At 54.5% G+C, this 17,926-nt stretch overlaps 6 protein-coding genes across 6 annotated transcripts; 2 read left to right on the forward strand and 4 right to left on the reverse strand.

The window, feature by feature from the left end:
• Positions 1 to 136: 136 nt before the first annotated feature.
• Positions 137 to 1,908, reverse strand: CDEST_04478 (Putative choice-of-anchor B domain-containing protein; the record flags this gene model as incomplete). Its single annotated transcript, XM_062920637.1, has 5 exons — positions 137 to 680; positions 766 to 1,106; positions 1,177 to 1,464; positions 1,559 to 1,699; positions 1,771 to 1,908. The coding sequence occupies 5 exons, from the start codon at positions 1,906 to 1,908 to the stop codon at positions 137 to 139; spliced, it is 1,452 nt and encodes a 483-aa protein (XP_062776688.1).
• Positions 1,909 to 4,702: 2,794 nt separating this feature from the next.
• On the reverse strand, positions 4,703 to 5,419 carry CDEST_04479 (uncharacterized protein; the record flags this gene model as incomplete). Its single annotated transcript, XM_062920638.1, has 2 exons — positions 4,703 to 5,245; positions 5,312 to 5,419. The coding sequence occupies 2 exons, from the start codon at positions 5,417 to 5,419 to the stop codon at positions 4,703 to 4,705; spliced, it is 651 nt and encodes a 216-aa protein (XP_062776689.1).
• A 1,639-nt stretch (positions 5,420 to 7,058) lies between these two features.
• Positions 7,059 to 8,331, forward strand: CDEST_04480 (Putative GNAT domain, acyl-CoA N-acyltransferase). The gene has a single exon (XM_062920639.1). The coding sequence runs from the start codon at positions 7,542 to 7,544 to the stop codon at positions 8,223 to 8,225; it is 684 nt and encodes a 227-aa protein (XP_062776690.1). The 5' UTR covers positions 7,059 to 7,541; the 3' UTR covers positions 8,226 to 8,331.
• Positions 8,027 to 11,995, reverse strand: CDEST_04481 (Putative large ribosomal subunit protein bL9/RNase H1). Its single transcript, XM_062920640.1, has 8 exons — positions 11,873 to 11,995; positions 11,415 to 11,795; positions 11,325 to 11,353; positions 10,829 to 11,244; positions 9,799 to 10,732; positions 9,571 to 9,693; positions 9,181 to 9,475; positions 8,027 to 9,109 (listed from the first exon to the last, which is right to left on the reverse strand). The coding sequence occupies exons 1-8, from the start codon at positions 11,892 to 11,894 to the stop codon at positions 8,682 to 8,684; spliced, it is 2,628 nt and encodes an 875-aa protein (XP_062776691.1). The 5' UTR covers positions 11,895 to 11,995; the 3' UTR covers positions 8,027 to 8,681.
• Positions 11,996 to 12,619: 624 nt separating this feature from the next.
• On the reverse strand, positions 12,620 to 14,487 carry CDEST_04482 (Putative berberine/berberine, FAD-binding domain, PCMH-type, FAD-binding, type PCMH, subdomain 2; the record flags this gene model as incomplete). Its single annotated transcript, XM_062920641.1, has 4 exons — positions 12,620 to 12,881; positions 13,033 to 13,798; positions 13,901 to 14,117; positions 14,233 to 14,487. The coding sequence occupies 4 exons, from the start codon at positions 14,485 to 14,487 to the stop codon at positions 12,620 to 12,622; spliced, it is 1,500 nt and encodes a 499-aa protein (XP_062776692.1).
• Positions 14,488 to 15,562: 1,075 nt separating this feature from the next.
• On the forward strand, positions 15,563 to 17,577 carry CDEST_04483 (Putative cytochrome P450; the record flags this gene model as incomplete). Its single annotated transcript, XM_062920642.1, has 6 exons — positions 15,563 to 15,928; positions 16,007 to 16,249; positions 16,309 to 16,344; positions 16,412 to 16,570; positions 16,637 to 17,010; positions 17,118 to 17,577. 6 exons carry the CDS (start codon positions 15,563 to 15,565, stop codon positions 17,575 to 17,577), a joined length of 1,638 nt encoding a protein of 545 aa, XP_062776693.1.
• Positions 17,578 to 17,926: the final 349 nt, after the last annotated feature.

The raw sequence follows: 17,926 nt of genomic DNA on the forward strand, positions 1-17,926 counted from the left end.
GTGTACTATTTACAGAGAAGTAAGGGGTTCTTTGCGGACGTCATCCTTCCACTGTTCCTCCTCATCAACGGCAACGGCCGACTATGTACACATTACGTGACGCGCGACATGTCTACTGACGACCGACCGCTCTGCTCTACCAGGGCCACCACCACGGGCTCGACCGCTTGACAACCCACACGCCGCGCTCGATGGTATTGATGACGACAAAGCCGCTCTTGAAGTACGGGTAGTGGCTCCAGGTGCCCGTGTAGTTGGTCACGCCGCCGCCCGGCTCGCCGTCGTCCTCGGGGAAGATGTCAAAGTAGGCGACCTCCCGGACGTGCTTGGCCGTCGGGTCCCAGCGGACGGACGAGACGTCGAGCACGCGCAGGCCCGCGCCGTAGTTGCTCTGGTACGCGAGCCCGCGGTGCACGAACTGGTTGTGGTCGACGCTGCGGACGGTGCCCTTGAAGATGCCCGTCTGCTTGGGCCGCTCGAGCGACCGGATGTCCCAGAAGTACGTCACGGGGAACCCGTCGGCGGCCGGGCCCGTCTTATTGCGCTCGTCGATCTCGTCGTCGAGGATGAGGAAGTCCTGCCAGTTGGGGTCGAAGACCCAGCCCTGGTGCGTGTAGGTCGCGCCCTCGTAGCTGGTGCGGGAGATGATGTTGGTCGAGTTCTTGTGCGTGACGTCGTAGCTGATTTTGGTCAGTAACCATCATCTTTCCCCTATTGTGGTGGTGGTTATCGGAACGAGAGAAATATGAACATGACTGGACTCACATCGTCAAGGTGTCCTCGTTGTATCCGTAGCAGATGTCGCGGCCCCAGTACTTCACGTCGGGCCCGCGGTACACGATGCACTGGGCGTCGTGGACGTAGCCGTCGCCGGCGGCGCACCCTAGGTACAGGGGGTTCGTGATGTCGGCGAGGTCGAGGAACTGCAGGCCCGAGTCGCAGGGCAGGTTGCGGCGCGGCTGGGCGCCGACGGCGACGGCGTAGCCCTTCTCCTCGTTGACGACGACGTTGTGGCTGCGGCCGAGCGGCAGCGCCTCGGTCCAGTGCGCCGTCAGGTCCTTCTGGTTGGAGAAGACGACGGGGTTCTTGGGGTCGATGGTGAGGAGCTATCGTGTTTCGTGTAAGCTCAGAGTAATGCTAAAGCTAAGATATATATATACATGGAAAGCTGCTTACCTTGCGCAGGTCAAAGAACTGGATGCCGTGGCCCGGGGCCTCGCTGCCGACGACGAGGTAGTTCTTGTACGTCTTGATCTCGCGCCAGATGCTTGGCTCCGAGTAGTACGGCAGCGTGCCGAGGTAGATCAGCTTGCCCTTCTTGGAGATCTCGGCGAACGCCGTGCCGTCCCGCTGCCCGATGGCAAAGAACTCCCTGCCGTCGGGAGACGTCCAGCCCCAGGAGCCGGAGCCCCTGCCGGTGGAGTTGCCAAAGGCCGCGTGAGGCTGGAAGTCGTAGAGGTCGAGCTGGTGGTATCTGTGTGTGAGCAGAGCTCCCTGACCGCAAGTACGTTGCACGGATGATTCGTGCCGCGTTGGTTCCGCCCTGGGGATCACTTACATCCTTGCATCGGAAGGTCTGGAGGGGATCTCCCTTGACGATCTCGACTTTACCGTCCTTGCAGGCGAGGTAGTCCTTGACGCGCCCCGTCCATTGAGTCGAGTCGAACTTGCCCTCGGCCTCGGCCTGTTCCCATTGAGCCTGCGCGGTGTTAGTCGCAATATGGACGAAGTAGGCTCTTCCTTTTTTCCGTTGTCTGCTCCCCGACTTACAGCCTTGTACTCCATGTTCTCCTGGTGAGCGGCGCCGGTGTTGTACCAAGCCGAGAGCTCGGCGTTGGGCTCCAGCTCTTTGGCGACGGTGACCCCCGAGAGGGCACCAACGGCGAGAGCCAAGTGAGCCGTTCTCATCTTGACGGCTGGGCGAATGCAGACAATACAGCCAGAAGAGAGTCCGAGGTTACCAGGCAAGGCAAGACTCTGTCTACAGATGTGAGAAGCAGAGTCCTGGTCACTGAGGGGGAAAGGGAGGGGGAACTCGTCATGGCTATATAGCACGCAACGTCCACCATGCAATGGCCCTCCACGCGCCTCGACTCGAGAAGTGCGATATTTAACGCGCATTTCAAAAGTCCCAGCACGCACGGAGCGGCCGGCCGCCGCGGGGGTTGCAACACACGCCTGCATGTCGTCCCATCAGCAAACCCCCGTCGTCATCATGCACGATCTGCAGAAGGCCAAGCGATGGCGACAACGTCGTTCGAATAAGGCCATCAAAAGTGGTGTAAGTGTGTTGCCAGCAAGTACCGGCCGGGCCTTGTTCCCCTTCTCCACCCCATCCTCCTCGGCGGTGTGGGTGGCTCTCGTCTGACCGGCATACGCATCGCGAACCCGGCCGGCCGGGGATGAAAGAGGAAGGTCGGAAAGATGTCGCAAGCTCTTGGCACTATTGGTCTACCATCATCGCCGGAGTCTTTAGACAAGAGCAATTGGAAGAAGAAGAAAAAAGAAGAAGAAAAAAAGAACCCCGCCTAGCAAAAAATTGCGAAGCGGAGTTTTCATAACTGGAGCTGGAAGCTGATAGTACTTGGTAGCCTGCTGGGTTGGTTTTGCTGTCTCTTATGTTACTTCACAAGCGAACTTGGGTGCGTCAGTCAACAGGGTATCGCCGTAACCTAACTACCCCACATCCGAGCCACCCCCACATCCGAGCCACCCGAAAATGCCCCATTTCTCCTCCTTCATCAACATCACCACTTTTTCAGACTATCACAACAATTGCAGTTTTTTACCAAACAACGCCATTTTTTCAGAATACCTTCTTTTTTATATAATAAAGCAATATACTAAAGATCAACTTTAACAGGCCCTTGCAGATGTGGCAGATAGGCGCCCTATTTGCTAGGCTGCTTGCATATAGGGCATACTATACTAGTTACTTTAACATTAATTCTATAGCAGGTAAAGCAGAAATACAGCCTAGACTAATTACTAGCGATTATCTTAGGCCTAAGAGAGCAGCCTAGCTGCCTATATAACTACTTAAGAATCCCTTAGCTGTTCCCTTACCTATTAATAAGTAAAGGGTCTAGTAGAGCGTCTGCTAGGCACCTAACAGCCTCTAGGAAAGAGGTAGATACATTAATTCAAGCAGAGAAATCCATCCATTATTACAAAGAGACCTAAAGCTATAGACTCTAGGCAATATAAGGCACACTCTGCTAACGTTATTCAGGCCTAGTTCTAACGCCTAGATAACATCCCTGCCATCTAGGGCATCTATCCATCTAATAGATAGAATATAGATAAGACTAGCATTATAGAGGGCAGGGGAAGCAATAGGTTAGTGCTAGGATCTGCAGCATTACAAGCTATCTAGAAAAAACAGCCTAGATCTAGGGCATAGGTGTTACTAATTGAATGCATCTTAGCTGCTAGAAGCTCCTTACCTCCTATAGTTATCTATAAGGGTAAGTCAGTCTAGGCTTAGTGGTTTCTATTAGATCTATCCCCCTATAATAGCTAGCACTTTACCTATTTAGATAATAGCTAGACGACTAATTAGACTGCCCTAGAATAGCTAAAGAAGGTCTTTATCTTAAGGACTAGACCTACCTAGCTAGATAAGGCTAAACTATTAGTTATAGATAGGCATTACAGCTATACAACAATAGAGTTTATGTAGTAATGCTTCTAGTATAACATCTATCTATTATATCTACCCCCCTATACCTCTGCTGTCCTCTAGCCTCTAGATGTATTAGTCTTTAGACTATTAAAGCAGGCCTATAGGAAGGAGGTTAGATCTATCTTTAACTAGTGCAGTAACTTAACAGTTATTAGCAAGAGGATCTTTTTAGGCTGTTATTATAAGGCTAGAAGGGCAGCTATAAACAGCTAGAACATAAAAACAGGCTGGAAGTAGGCTAGGTTATAGCCTGTCTCCTTAAGGCATCCCCTATCTAACACCATAGTTATTAGGGCAACCTCCAGCCAGCAGTCTAGCCAGCAGTCCAGCTAACAGTCTAGCTAACAGTAGGACAAAGCTGTATCTATTGCCCTATAGTTAACTCCTTATCGCCTAGCTAATCTGCAACATTAATTACACCTATTAACCTAGTTAGGTAAGGATAACCTAGATACCTATACTATTTATCACCTATCTAGAAAGGTGCAGAAGGGCTATAATAAATAGGTAACTAGACTAGTAATACTAGAGCAACAGGTCTAGCAACTGCAGGGTTAGGTGCAGGAACAACGCTAACGTTAGAGGAGAAAGGTCCCTATGTTGCCTAACAGCAGGTTTGCAAGGATAGAGCAGATTCAACAGGCTCTATTATCCTCTAGCGAAGCAGAGGATAGTCTAGACAAATCCAGCGCATCAGAAATGCCTAGTAAAGCTGAAAGCTGCATCTAGGTAGGTGGTAGGGTGGAGGAATAATGGATGGGAATAGTAGCATAAGTAGTGTTGATAGTGGCTCGCATGTAGGGGTGGCTCGGATGTAGGGTAGTTAGGTTATCAATCGGCTGAAAGAGACGACAAGGATGCTGCAGGTGGCAATGTCACCGCATACAAGGCCATGTAACTGTTCGCACATGTACGTCGTGAGGGGGTAACCGACCGACAACTCAGAGCTATAATCAACATAACTATTACTGCTACAGGTGCCTTTTGATACTATACCCATCTTAACTTCCCAGTATTCTACAATCCAGGCTCACCAGGTTCTCCATAAAGGTTCCAGTCCCTCCAGTCAACAATCTCGTTTTCATACTCCATCAGTTCTGCCTTCGATGGGAAACATTTTGCGTAAATGTCAAGTGTGTCCGCATTCACCATGCTGGTAGGAAGGAGCATCTGCAAGGTTTTTCCGTAGCCAGCAATGTATGAGATGCGTACCGTCTCGTCTGGATCTTCACCGAATCCCCGGATGTACTGCGCAATGGACCTTTCCCCCTCATCCCAGTAGGTTGACGGAACCCAGGCTTTAGCGGCATCGTCGAATTTGTCCTCGTCTGCTTTGAAGACGCAGTGGAAGTTTTCTCTCCCCTTAGTCTCTCGCCATCCCCCTGGTCTTTCGACTGCGGATATATGCTGGTCAGTTATCCAACCGTGCGTGACCGTAGGTAACTCGCCGGGGATGGCCTTACCCAGGTAAACGCCATTGCCAATCTGGCTTCCGAACTCGCTGTCATGGGCCGGATCTCTGAACGGGGTTTTTGTATCTTTGATTCTACGGGCTTCTGCCTACAAGGACGCGATGAGGTCAGCAAACACACAGTCGAGTGAAGTCTGCACCAAAAACCGGCTTACTTCTGCGACTACACGATAGCCAATTACTATGCGAGCTCCTTGGCCGCTGGTACACAGATACACCAGGGCCAAGAAGATTGAGATCCGGTTGATGTTGCCCAAGAGCATTGCTGCAACAACTGCAGAGATGGTCGCAAGATGTTGGAACAGTCCGCTGTTAGCAATGCTGACGGTAGTCTTCACACTCTTTAAGGAAGTAAGGTAGTAGTCTATTTGCAGAAAGTGAGGCTAAAAGACTAAGTGCTCTAACAAAAGTGCTATAATTGAGTTCTTGGTCATTTCAACGAGAGTTTGGGTGGTCAATTTCCCTTTGGGAAGGGACCTCACAGTGTTTTCGGTGAGCTCCGGCTCTTAGCCGATTCTTACAGACGTGACAAGGTAGTGTTCATAGAGTCAATTATGGGTATTTGGTGCGAGAAGCCTGCGTAATCATTGTCGTCGGCTTGGACCACGCCTAGCCAGCCAGCCAGCCAGCCTCCCTTGTTCTAGGCGCCTAGACCACTCACTGCCTGGGTCGAACGATGAAGCCTGCGGTAATCTCCTCGTATCCGCCTCATGCCCGGCTGAGCCGAAGGCAAGGAGGCACTTGGCTAGTTGGACGCGAGTGTTGCATCTCTTCCTCTCTCGTCCAATGTTCGTTAATACCCACGGCACTCACCAAATGGACTCGCCCGCCGATGTCGTGCTTGGAAGCGTTGGAAGAGCCAACCAGCCGGTTTTAAGCTTGCATTTATGCTTCCGAACTATCCGTAACCAACGTCCCACAACGTGCTTACCGCTATTGGAAGGTATCATTCGAGCTGCATTTCCTTTGGTCTTGATGTGGCAGTTGAGACTTTAGCGTTCGAATCGGCGCCAGTTGCGCCACAGGTCGGTAAGAGTTCCAAGGTCTGGGCCACAGAAGGACAGACGGGGGTGGCCAGAGGGGAGTGTGGGAAACCTCTCTAGGTTACATTCTTAGAGATGGTGTTCTGCTTTCTGCCCCAGCGAGCCATTGAACACATCAAGAACCTGGAAAGCATCCCACTACCTACAGTCGCCAGCGTGTAACAGCTTGATGCACACGATCGGATTCTTCCGTTTGCAACCTAAAAGATGAATGGTTGGTAAAAGAAAAGTCTTGGAAGGGATCAGCCTGCTTTTCGCTACTGGTCGAGAGTTAATTGTGTAATCTGTGCACCACTTTGACGAACAAGTAGTCCCTGAGCCTTTAGTCCTACGGTGCATGTTATTTCCGGTACAGTACGATACTCATACCAATGAGCTAGTTGTACATTTGGGATGAGTATTGAAATTACCTGCACTGTCGATCAAAATCTTAGTTCATGGAAGACCCCAACATTTGCCCAGGTAATCCGTGCAAGCTGCAATGCTCTTACGGCTACACTTACAAGCCGAAACCGAGACAAAAGAATGCAAGTAGAGTAAATGGCCTGCAATTTTCAACATATCAAAAGCAAACATGAGCTACGCGAGGAACCGTAAACTTGCCAACCCCGCCGAGGGTCACCACAGCCTTTAATCGAGTCACGACTCCATCTCGGGTATCGTCGGGCATAGAATATAAAGCCCATTCCCCCACTCCTCTCTCATCCAATCATGGCAGAGTGCCAGAGTGGTTAATGGGTGTGACTCGAATTTCGAATCGCTATCACATGGCTTCGGCCGCATGAGTTCAAATCTCATCTCTGTCGTAAACTGGTTCATCTTTTGCCATTCGTCACTTCATTTTTACTTCTTTAGGGGGTTTGTTTGCGCGGCTTTCAGGCAAGTTTGCTGATTCTCGTCCTCTCCCTCCCTCGTTGGTCTACGTTTCGTGTACGCAAACCATGCATACATAACATAACATGTAGCCTTCTTTTGCCCGTTCTTTGATAGTGGCACGCACCCCTTCGAGACTTGACAGGTTCGATCCATCGTTAGTTATAGTGAGCGAGTTGAAACCATCCTTCCCAACTCAACTTCCCGCGCATCCATCCACCAGGCCCCGAGGCCTAAACAAGCAGCTATATGCGCCCTTTTCCCTCGATCCGGTAGAACTTTGCGCCAAAAACCTGGCGATTCGCGAGAACGCGGACAAACGGGGCGCATGGAATTCCAGCAATGAACCGCCGCTGCCGCCGGCCTCCTCGCATCCTTCTTCAACCATAGATCTAGAACCAAACCCGTTCATCTCAAATCTCACAACCACATAACAACCCCGAGTTCTACATCATCAACACGCCACGCCATGCCCCTCACCATGCGCCGGGCCACCCCGGCCGACGTCCCGGACCTCGCCGCCATCTACTTCTCCGCCTTCCACGACAACCCGGTAGCAATGGCCTGCTTCCCGGCCTCCTCGCCCGCGTGCCGCGACTTCATCGCCGCCTCCTTCACGGAGGAGATGGCCGACCCGCGCGCCCACTGGCTCGTCGTGACGGACCCGGACGCCCCGGAATCCCCCGACCAGCCCATCGCCTGCGCGAAATGGGTCGGTCCCCCCGCCGCCGCCGCCGGCGAGCCCAACGTCCATCCGCCCCCCGCCATCGACGCCTGGCCGAAAGAGGGCGACCCGGCCTTCGCCGACCGCTTCTTCGGCGGCATCAACCGGCGCCACGCCGAGATCATGGCCGACGTCCCGCACTACTACCTCGAGCTCATCGTCTGCCGGACCGAGCACCAGGGCAAGGGCGCCGCGAGCCCCTTGCTGCGCTGGGGCTGCGAGAGGGCCGACGAGGACGGCCTGCTGGCCTTCCTCGAGGCCGTCCCGGCGGCCCGGCCCGTCTACGAGCGGTACGGCTTCCGCACGGTCGATCGGCTGGAGATCACGGCGCCGGGTGGCGGGACCGTGACGCAGGTTTTCATGCTGAGGGAGGGCAGGGCAGCGGACGACTATGGGCGCGTGGTGGCCGGGCTGGGCAAGTCGGAATAGGTCCAGTGTCGACGTATGCATCGAACCGCATCGTGGGAATTGCCTCCCGAGACATTGGGTCATGTGGCTCGCCGTTTGCATAAGCACAACCCACCATGTTGAACTCTGTACAAAAGTTGAGCTGAGCGTGGATATACAAAAGCAACTCACAGGCGCGCAGCTGTGTTACATGAATCTCATTGAGTCAAAGCACATTGCTTCCGCTTCAAGCAACTGCTTTGCGACTTCTTTACGACTCTGAGTAGCTCTTATAGTTAGTTTGTACTGGTATAAGATATATGGTACAAATCATATCGACAGGGTTAGGATAGAGGTTCCCCTGTCCACGCAATCTCGGTCGAGATATAGGTTGAATCGTTCATCGGTCTCCCACAAGGCAATATCCGCTCATCACAACCGTGCAACCCCCGACGCCTCCGTATCCAGAACCCAACACATGCTCCATCCATCAATCAATCAAAACGTCTCCGGCGATCCCGGCAAGTCCGGCGAGAGTTCACGGACAATCGACGTTGTGCTCGCGACCGAGTCTTGCAACGCGATCCTATCGTTGAACGCCTGCAAGAACCTCCTCACCTCCGCATCGAGTTGGAGGCCCTTCACCAGCTCCGCCTCGTTGGTTTCATCTATCCTGAGGCCCCGGAGAGACCGCGCTCGGCTCAGCGCCACGTAGGCCTGCCCCTTCTCGAAGACGGCGGCTAGCTTGACGATGACGCGGTCCAGGGACAGGCTCTGGCTCTTGTGGATGGTCAAGGCCCAGCCCGGAACCAGGGGGATCTGCGTCCGCGACAGGAAACTGTAGGGGGACTTCGTGCCGACCCAGTTGACGGTGGTGTCTGGACCGATGACGCGGCGCAGGCCGTTGGCGAACCTGACCTCGGGGACTACACGCACTCGGGTCAAAATCGGGGATGGGCGATACCGAAAAAAAGGGTTGAGGGGGTTCATCACTTACGAAGGAGTTCGCGTCCGTTGTTTTCCAGGTAGACCTGATTCTGATCATATCTCTGCTTGGCGGATTGGAAGCCATCTTCGTCATCTTCGTAGTTTTTCCTCTGTGGCTCTCCAAAAGTCTCTAACCGGGGTGCCGTCAATGACCTTTTGTATTTTTCCAGGGCGGCCTGGTATGCGTCTTCATCTAATTTGTAGTCGCTCTTCTGTGGCTCTGTCAAACTTTTCGGCCCGGAGGCCGGCACAAATCCGCAAATGACGCCCTGGCTACCGTTACATAGTCCTGCCTCCAAGTTGATCTGCAATGGTGTTAGACAAGTTGGATCTGGCAACCCTTCCCCCCTTTGTCCCTGGGACGGACTCTTCAGACCGGCAGCGGGGTGGGAAGTCTTACATTGGAGAGCAAGATGACAGGCATGCGAAGCTTGAGCGCCAAGCAGTGATGGTAGCGGTGATCTCCAAGAGACACCAACTGTTTCCGTGAAGTCGGCGCTCGACCTGTAGGATCGTCATATATCTGCCCCATGTCTAATTAGCACTCGCATGTTTATCTACCCGTTCAAAGGGGCAGCAGACCAGTAGCTCGGTCAAACGACCCGGCAGAGTTTTCGGGCCATCTTACCGTGTGCTTTTCAAGTTCTTCTTCAGCGATCGCGTCCCTAGACGGGTCGCCCACATCCTCAATTTCGCCATGTGCTCCTTCGTCAGATCCGTAGCCGTAGCGGGAGCGGAACTGGTCAAGAGCCCAGTACTCTCGCACCCTGCCTTTGAGCTTTGCAAATTCCTCTTTGTTGTGCTCGTCGACATAAGTCCGATGGCTGTATAGCCGAGTTCCATTCTCGACCTCGCTCGGGTGTCGGAGGAGGAGTCTCCTGTCGGCCGCCTCAAGGTCCTCGCCCAGCCGGCACTTCTGAAGAATCCTGACAAACTCTTCATCCTGCTGCCGATGGATCTTGGTCAGCTGCACGTATATGAATTTGCACTCCTCCCATTCCGGGGCCTTGAATGCCCACTTGTCCTCCTCCCGGAAGACGCCGTGCTCGTCGTCTTTAGGACAAGTGTACCAGATGCCCGTCGTTGAGGTCCCTGTGCGGACCATCGGTGTGCCACAAGCCAAGCAGTTCCCAAACGGCTTCACTGGGGGCAATTGACAAAAGTCGCCGACAACAATAATCTGCACGCCTCCAAAAGGCGCCAAAGATTGGGCCGGCGGACAAAATCCAGGGGTCGATCGCTCTGCGTCATACCTAATGCGGGTCATGATTCTGCTAAGGCGTTCGAAGACCTGATTTTCGACCATGCTGATCTCGTCGATAATGAGGACCTGGGTCTTTATGAGCCGCTCCCAGGTGCGTTTACGACGCGACGCTTTGATAAAATCCTCGAGTGACTTTCGCATGTATTCAGGTACCCAGGCGGCGTAACTGAAGATCGTCCTACCTCCGATGTTGAGAGCAGCCTGGCCCGTGGGTGCGAGGAGGTGGACGACCTTGTTCATGGCCAAGAGCTTTTTGTGAATGGCCTTGACGAGGACCGATTTGCCGCAACCGCCCGACCTGCAGATAGGCAGCGTTAGTGGCGTGTCCGATGCAGACGAAGGACCACCAAAGACAACAAGTGGTTCGACCCCGTGCGGTACGGCGAGGGCTTACCCAGTGATGAAGAGGTTGCGCCCTTGGACGGCAAGATCCAAGGCGTCTTGCTGTTCCTTGCAGAGAACGGGTTCCCGGGGCAGTTCCACCCTCCCAGCCTCCGGGCTGGTAGTCGGCGTCGGCGGCGCTGCAATGGCGGCGTTGGTCGCGGGAGGTGTGAGTTCAGGTGGCGGGGGGAGAAGATCTTGCGCGTGGCGGGACGGCTCCGGCGTGAGTATCTCGATCCTCGTTTCGTTACGCGGTTCGTTGCGCATTTCTTTGGGCGGTTGGTAGGGCAGTTCGTTGCGCACTTCATTACGCATTTCGGAGGACGGTGCTCTAGGCGGTTCGTAGGTCATTTCGTCGCGCATGCGGTGACGCAGAGCCTCGTGCGACTCCTCCAACCGTTCGGAGAGCCCTTGGCGCAGAATGGCGACCTGGAGCCAACATCAGCCCTCGTTCAATGGTCTGCACTTCGTAGCGCAAAGGAGGGGGGGGGGAGGTTCCCCTCGCTCACAGCATCTTCGTAGGTCTTGGTGGACTGGTCTGTAGTCGAGGGACGTCAGCCGGGAAACAGCTGTCGACAAGCTTTAAGCAGATAACCTACATTTGTTGCCCTTGAAGCCAGTGACCTGTGCCCGACACGTATCCCAGTCTAGGAATATGCCGCACTGGTGGCCTTTCCAGACCACGTAGTACTTTGCCTTCTTGCCGTATAGTTGACGAGGTATGTTTCGCGTGTAATCCGCCATCAACTTGTCGACTCGGTCGCCGACCCGATCAGCCTCGTGGGCGGCAGACGATGATGGGGTGTCTTGTGAGAAGCTTGCCGAACACGACCCGTTGTGCAGCGCTGCGCGGTGATTGGGACTGGTATGCTCCTCTTCATCGCCAGATACGAGGCTGATGTATTCGGGCTCGGGCTCGGGCGCGCGTCGTTGGCGCATCGAATCCGGTGTCGGTGTGTGGCCGCGTTTGTCGGGCGTGACTACAGAGGAGGAGAGAAGCAAGGTCAGTCCATCTTCTCGAGCCGGGCCGCACAGCTTCTGGCAGAGAGAAACCTACTTGGGATATTTGCGGCCATCATGGTTGCGAATGTCGCACCACAAGGAAGTCGGAAGGTCGGCGGGATCAAACAGCTGTACTCCGTACAGTACCTGTGGATAGAAGGGGGGTAGGGGGGAGGGGGGAGGGGGGGGTCCCAGAGGAGCCGGAGGGAGGCACCGGAGAGGGGAGAGGGCAGTTGGCGATGACGCGCCAGCACGCGACTTGGAGGATTTCGCTGTTTACATCGTATGTCGTATGTGCAAGTGTAAGTACTATGTACGTACACAGGGCCGGGACATGCGCACCCCCCTGCAATCTAAGAGTTGTGTTTCTGTACCTAAGGTACCCTAAGGTAGCTAACACATGCAGTTACAGGGTGAGAGGTATCAATTACATGACAGTCGATAGAGGTATTCCCACCAGAGAGACAATAACTGTCATGCAGGTACCCTCAAGACAAGGAAGCGTATAGTGGCAAGGAAGTGTACAGATTAAGCATGTATTTTAGAGAAGGTACTGAAATATTCTATAGTTGAAACCAGTTAGAAAAAAGGGAAGAAGAACAGTCTAAGTTGACGAATCTGGACTGCATCCGTGGCCGAACGCATCACAGACTGCTTCCTACGCAATCTGGCCTTGCCCATATCAAGTATATCTAGGTAGGTACTGAGTAAAAATAAACAATCCAAGCAGTTGAAACAAAATTTGAAAGTGTAAGAAGAGTGGGGGAAAAAAGGATGAAAATAAGACAAAATCAAAAACGGCCTAAGGATACTGCGTGGGCAGCCGGTTGTTGAAGCTGAACATGTGAGTCGGGTCCCACGTCTTCTTCAGGCCCGCCAGCCGCGGCAGCTTGTCCTTGCCGTAGATGTTCTCCAGCTTCTCGTCCCCGTGGGCGTAGTTGACGAAGATGGTCGCATCCGGGTACCCGGACGTGGCCACCACCACGTCCCGCAGCTCGCGCGACAGGGCGCCCGCGGCGTTGGCCGTGGCGGTGTCTCCCTGTTCCCATGTCATGGATGTTTGGCTGCAGGGGTGGAAAAAGAGAGAGAGAACACGTCAGTCAAGTCTCCAGCAGGAATAAGAAAAGGAAGTTTGTAATGTGTAGATAAAGGTAGAGGTCAAAGGTCGAGGTTGGGGATACCCCTCGCCCTCTTGGATGAGAATGGCACACTCACAAGTATCCGGTGGTGTCTCTCCACGGCCAGGCCGTCGCGTCCTTGGAGACGGACGACATGGCCTGGTTCGGGTAGAGCTCGTACTGCAGCGCGCTGCCGCGCCCACCCGGGTGGTCCTCGAAGAAGCGCGCCATCCTCTCGAAGGTCTTGTCCCACGTGGCGGCGCTGTAGTTGCGCACGTTGACGCTGTAGATGTCGCGGATGACGCCCTCCTGGCACACGGCGGCGCCGAAGCCGCTAAAGGTCGAGTTGATGAGCTTGTTGGCCGGCACGTTGGACGACACGGCGTACGGCGGGCGGAGGTCGAGGATGGGCGCCAGCACGCGGCGCGCGTCGGCCTCGGGGCCGACGTAGATCCAGTTGGTCATGACCTGCGACTGGCCGACGGCCGGGTCGTAGACCTGGATGGCGATGCCGGCCATCTCGGCCGGCATGCGGCCGCTGTACGTCTCGACCGCCTTGAAGAAGGCCGACGTCATGTTGGCCGGGAAGATGAGGTCCGTCGTGAAGATGTTGCCCTTGTTGAGCAGCGGGTGCACGTTGAAGGTGGCCGACGTGATGATGCCGAAGTTGGCGCCCGCCCCGCGGATGCCCCAGAACAGGTCCGCGTTGGTCTTCTTGGACGCCTCGAGCACGGTGCCGTTGGCCGTGACGATGCGGACCGAGACGAGGTCGTCGATCATCAGGCCGTACAGGCCCGTGAACCGGCCGACGCCGCCGCCGAGCGCCACGCCGATGACGCCTGGGCAGTAGGCTGTTCCGGTTTCTGGGTTTGGGGTGGTCAGCAACATGAATCTGACAGACTTCTTGGCGTGGGGGAGGGGAGGGGTGGTAAATTAATCTATGCACAATAACAAAAAACACTCACGAAGGAAGAACCCTGCCTTGTGGACGAGGTCCAAGATCTCGTTCACCCTAACGCCGGGGCCGACTGTCAAGGTCTTCTGGCCCTTGTTGATCTTGATGTCGTTGAGAAGGCTCAGGTCGATGGCAAGACCGTTGTCGAGGTCGCCGATGGTGGTGGTGTAGCCATGACGCCCTCCCGTCGCAAGGAAAGGGATGTTGTTGGATGCCGCAAGGTTCACCTGAATATTTCCGTTGTCAGCCAGCCAGCCAGCCAGTCAGTCTCTATCGACAATTTTCCTCTCTCTGCCTGCGGGGCTCGGTGGATGTTCCGTCCTCTCGCCTGCATCTACTCACAATCTTGATAACATCCTTCTCCGTGGCAGGGCTGATGGCGGCCGCGTAGGTCGGGGGGTTGAAGACGGTCCACCTCTCGGTAGCGCCGATGAAAGCTGCAGAGTCGGGGAATGACAACGTCGTCTTCTTGGACCATTTGTTGGCTGGATCCGACAGGACAGACTTGAGGTCCACCCGTTTCACGACGGCCGCATCTGACCCGGCCACACAGAGTGAGAGCCAGAGCGGCAGCCACAGCAACTTCTTGAAAGACATGGTAACACCCTTTGAGAAATCTTCGAAATGTGACTTTTGTCCTGTGGGATATTTGCTTGAAAATAGTAAGGAAAAGATTGCTAAGGCGATGATGGATAACAAAGTCCGTCTGGGAGAAGAGCGACGACCTTCGTCTTTTTATCCTCCCCAGATGGCCCCCAAGATCCCTCCCCCCTCCATCCGAACCCGACGGCACAGTTCTTCCAAGAATATTGATTCTCATTTTGAAAAATAAGGCACCCCCGTCTGCCTGGTCTCTCGTCGAAAAATACGCCACATTCCCGCGACTATTGGAAAGGCTCCTTCTTTCGATAGACCATCACCATATCTCACTTCAGCTCAAAGGCTGATGCTGAGTGTACACCCAACGATAGCCCTGCCGAGTGGTGTGTCCGTGGGCACACCGTTTACATGGGTTCACAGCCGTATCAGACCAGTTCAGCAAGATGGTTCGTTCCTGCTTGTAGGCGTCGTATCAAATCTGGCATGTAATCGTATGCATGAAGATCCTGCAGGATCGTCCACATGTTCTGGCCTTGCGTACGACCCAAGGCAGAAGCGAGCAGGGTCTTGACCGCGCTTCCAAGGGATTGGGCCTTGGGGGGAACCCCCACGGTCTGGCTTCGTTCTGTCTGGGGGGGGCGTCTCCAGCCGCTCTCGGTGAGGGCGTTTGTGTGAGACAAGAGCCGCCGTCCCCGAGGTGCTTAGCCGCAATCTCCCCCCCTCCCCATTTTCAGGAGTATAAAAACTCCGGACAGGGATGGCCGGAGCTTTAACTGCGCCTGTAAGCGTGGCGACCGGGGCTGCAGGGACGCGTACATACATAACCGCGGCCCGCCGCGCCTCCTGGAGAAACAATTGACTTGGTCCGTTGTCATGGGGTGCAGTTCATGGTCCCTATTTGAGCATAGTCAGTCGTCGTGGGCGTCGTTGGCGAAAAGGCAAGGGACGGAAATCGCACTTTAGGCACACTAAAAGTCCTAAGAAGGGCTCAATCAAACATCATTCCATCGCTGCTCTTCCTGCACACTGAAGCTTCGAAATTGTTAACCGTCTAATAATGGAAATTGCCAACATGTCATTCCCAGGCAGCAGCTGTCTAACGCTCCCGGCTTTTCTCATCTTGATATCCGCCATCCTCTGGCAACTGAACAAGGTTGGCCGCAGGCCCAAAAACTATCCCCCAGGGCCGCCCACTCTGCCTCTCATCGGCAACCTGCACCAGATCCCGCAGGAGAAGCGGCATCTGCAGTTCGAGAAATGGGCGAGGGAGTATGGGCCGGTTTACTCGCTCATGCTGGGCACCAAGGTCATGATCGTGCTGAGCTCGGACTTGGCCATCAAGGACCTGGTGGACAAGCGAGGCGCCATCTACTCTTCCAGGCCTGAGATGTACATTGGCCAGGATATCTTGAGCGACAGTCTGCGGATTCTTTTCATGGTAAACGAGCCCTTTTAAAAACAAATTCAGCACTCTTGCGTATTTGACTGACTGACTGACTTATCGAACCTTCTCCAGCCGAACCATGATGTGTGGAAAATGGCCCGGAAGATGGCTCACCGGGTCTTGAACGTATCTGCTGCGCGGACCTACGTCCCGTATCAAGACCTGGAGAACAAGGCGATGCTTCTGGGGTTCTTGGAGAGCCCTGGTGATTTTATCAATCACCTCCGTCGATACTCGGCATCCCTGACCACGCAGATGACCTTTGGCTTCCGGACCACGAGCATTCACAACCCGGACTTCAAGGAAGCATTCGACGTATGATCTGACCGAACCCCTTTTATCAGAATGCCGCAGATGCTGACACTTTCTTTGAGATTTTTGACCGAAGCTCCGAGTTGATTGGGTCACGGGTGAGTAGACAAGCCTGACAACGTCCGAATCTGGCGAAAACCATAGCTGACCTACCACACAACTCAGATGGCCGGGCTTCTGGACCTCTTGCCAACATTGAGGCGCTTGCCTGACTTTCTTCTGCCCATCAAAAAGGAAGGGAAAGAGATTCATCAACGAGAGATGAGCCTCTTTCGACGTCTCTTCAACCAGGCCAAGCAGGGACTGCGAGACGGCTCGGCCAAGGTACAGAATAGTGATGTCCCGATAGCTCGCCAGACGATGCTAATGATGGATGAACAAAAAACTTAGCCGTGCGTCTGCGTCGACCTCATCAAGGAGCAAAAAGAAGAGGGGCTGTCCGACGAGCTCGCCGCGTACCTGGGCGGGTCGCTGCTGCAGGCCGGGTCCGAAACGACGTCCAGCATCCTGGTCGGCTTCGTCCAGGCAATGGTTATCTTCCCCGACGTGGCTAAAGCCGCGCAGGAAGAGCTGGACCGTGTCTGCGGTAACCGCATGCCGGATTTGAACGACGTCCCCAACCTCCCCTACATCCGGGCGTGCGCGAAGGAGAGCCTCCGGTGGATGCCCGGGTTCATGCTGGGCATCCCGCATGCCGTTACGCAGGATGACACGTATTTGGGCTACCACATACCCGCGGGTGCCATGGTGATCTTGAATGTCTGGTAAGTAACCGTGATCCAACTGAGTTTTGTTCTAAAGCGGCATTGTCTCTGCTGCGCACGCAGAAGATGATTTTGTTCATTTGCTCAACCCATCTCTGCCTTGATAGGGCTGTCCACAACGACCCCAAGAGACACCCGAACCCGCGGCAGTTCGATCCCCTGCGGTACATCGACGACAAGCAGACGTCCATCGACGCGTCCAACAACCCGGACGCCACCCGGCGGGACCACTTCGTCTTTGGCGCGGGCCGGCGGAAGTGCCAGGGCATGCACATCGCGGACCGGTCGCTGTTCCTGGCCATCTCGCGTCTCCTCTGGGCGTTCGATTTCCAGAGGGCCGTCGACCGGGAGACCGGCCGGGAGATCGTGCCGGACATGGACGACCTGGCCGAGGGCGTGATGATGCTCCCCAAGCCGTTCGAGGCCAAGCTCTCCCCGAGAAGCGCGTCCAAGGCCGAGTGCGTGAGGCGGGAGTGGGCCGACATGGAGAGGCTTCTTGACGAGAAGGCGCAGTGGAAGGAGGTCCCTGAGGGTTTGATCTGGAAGGATGAGCAGGAAATTGAGTGATTATAGCGGATTCGCAGAGGTGAGCGATATAGACTGGAGGATGTCCATCTCCGGAGAGAGAGGACCATTATCGATAATGGAAAGGATGGCCGTTATTGTATTCACATCGAAATAACTCATATTTATACTCATAGACCATTATAGAAAGCACCTGGCATTGATTCCAAACAGAAAAACACAGTCGCTCTAGGATGGGATTTTGCTGTGGTTTCGTTACATTATAACACTACGTAGCCTCCACAAAGAGTGGCCGATATCTCGATGTACATCTCCAACTATTGCAAGCGTTTCATCGTGCAACGTTCCCATTGCACACATAACACATATTCAATGGCTTCGCAATGCTTGA

Source organism: Colletotrichum destructivum, chromosome 3 (assembly GCF_034447905.1).
Source record: "Colletotrichum destructivum chromosome 3, complete sequence".
Lineage (NCBI taxonomy): Eukaryota > Fungi > Ascomycota > Sordariomycetes > Glomerellales > Glomerellaceae > Colletotrichum > Colletotrichum destructivum.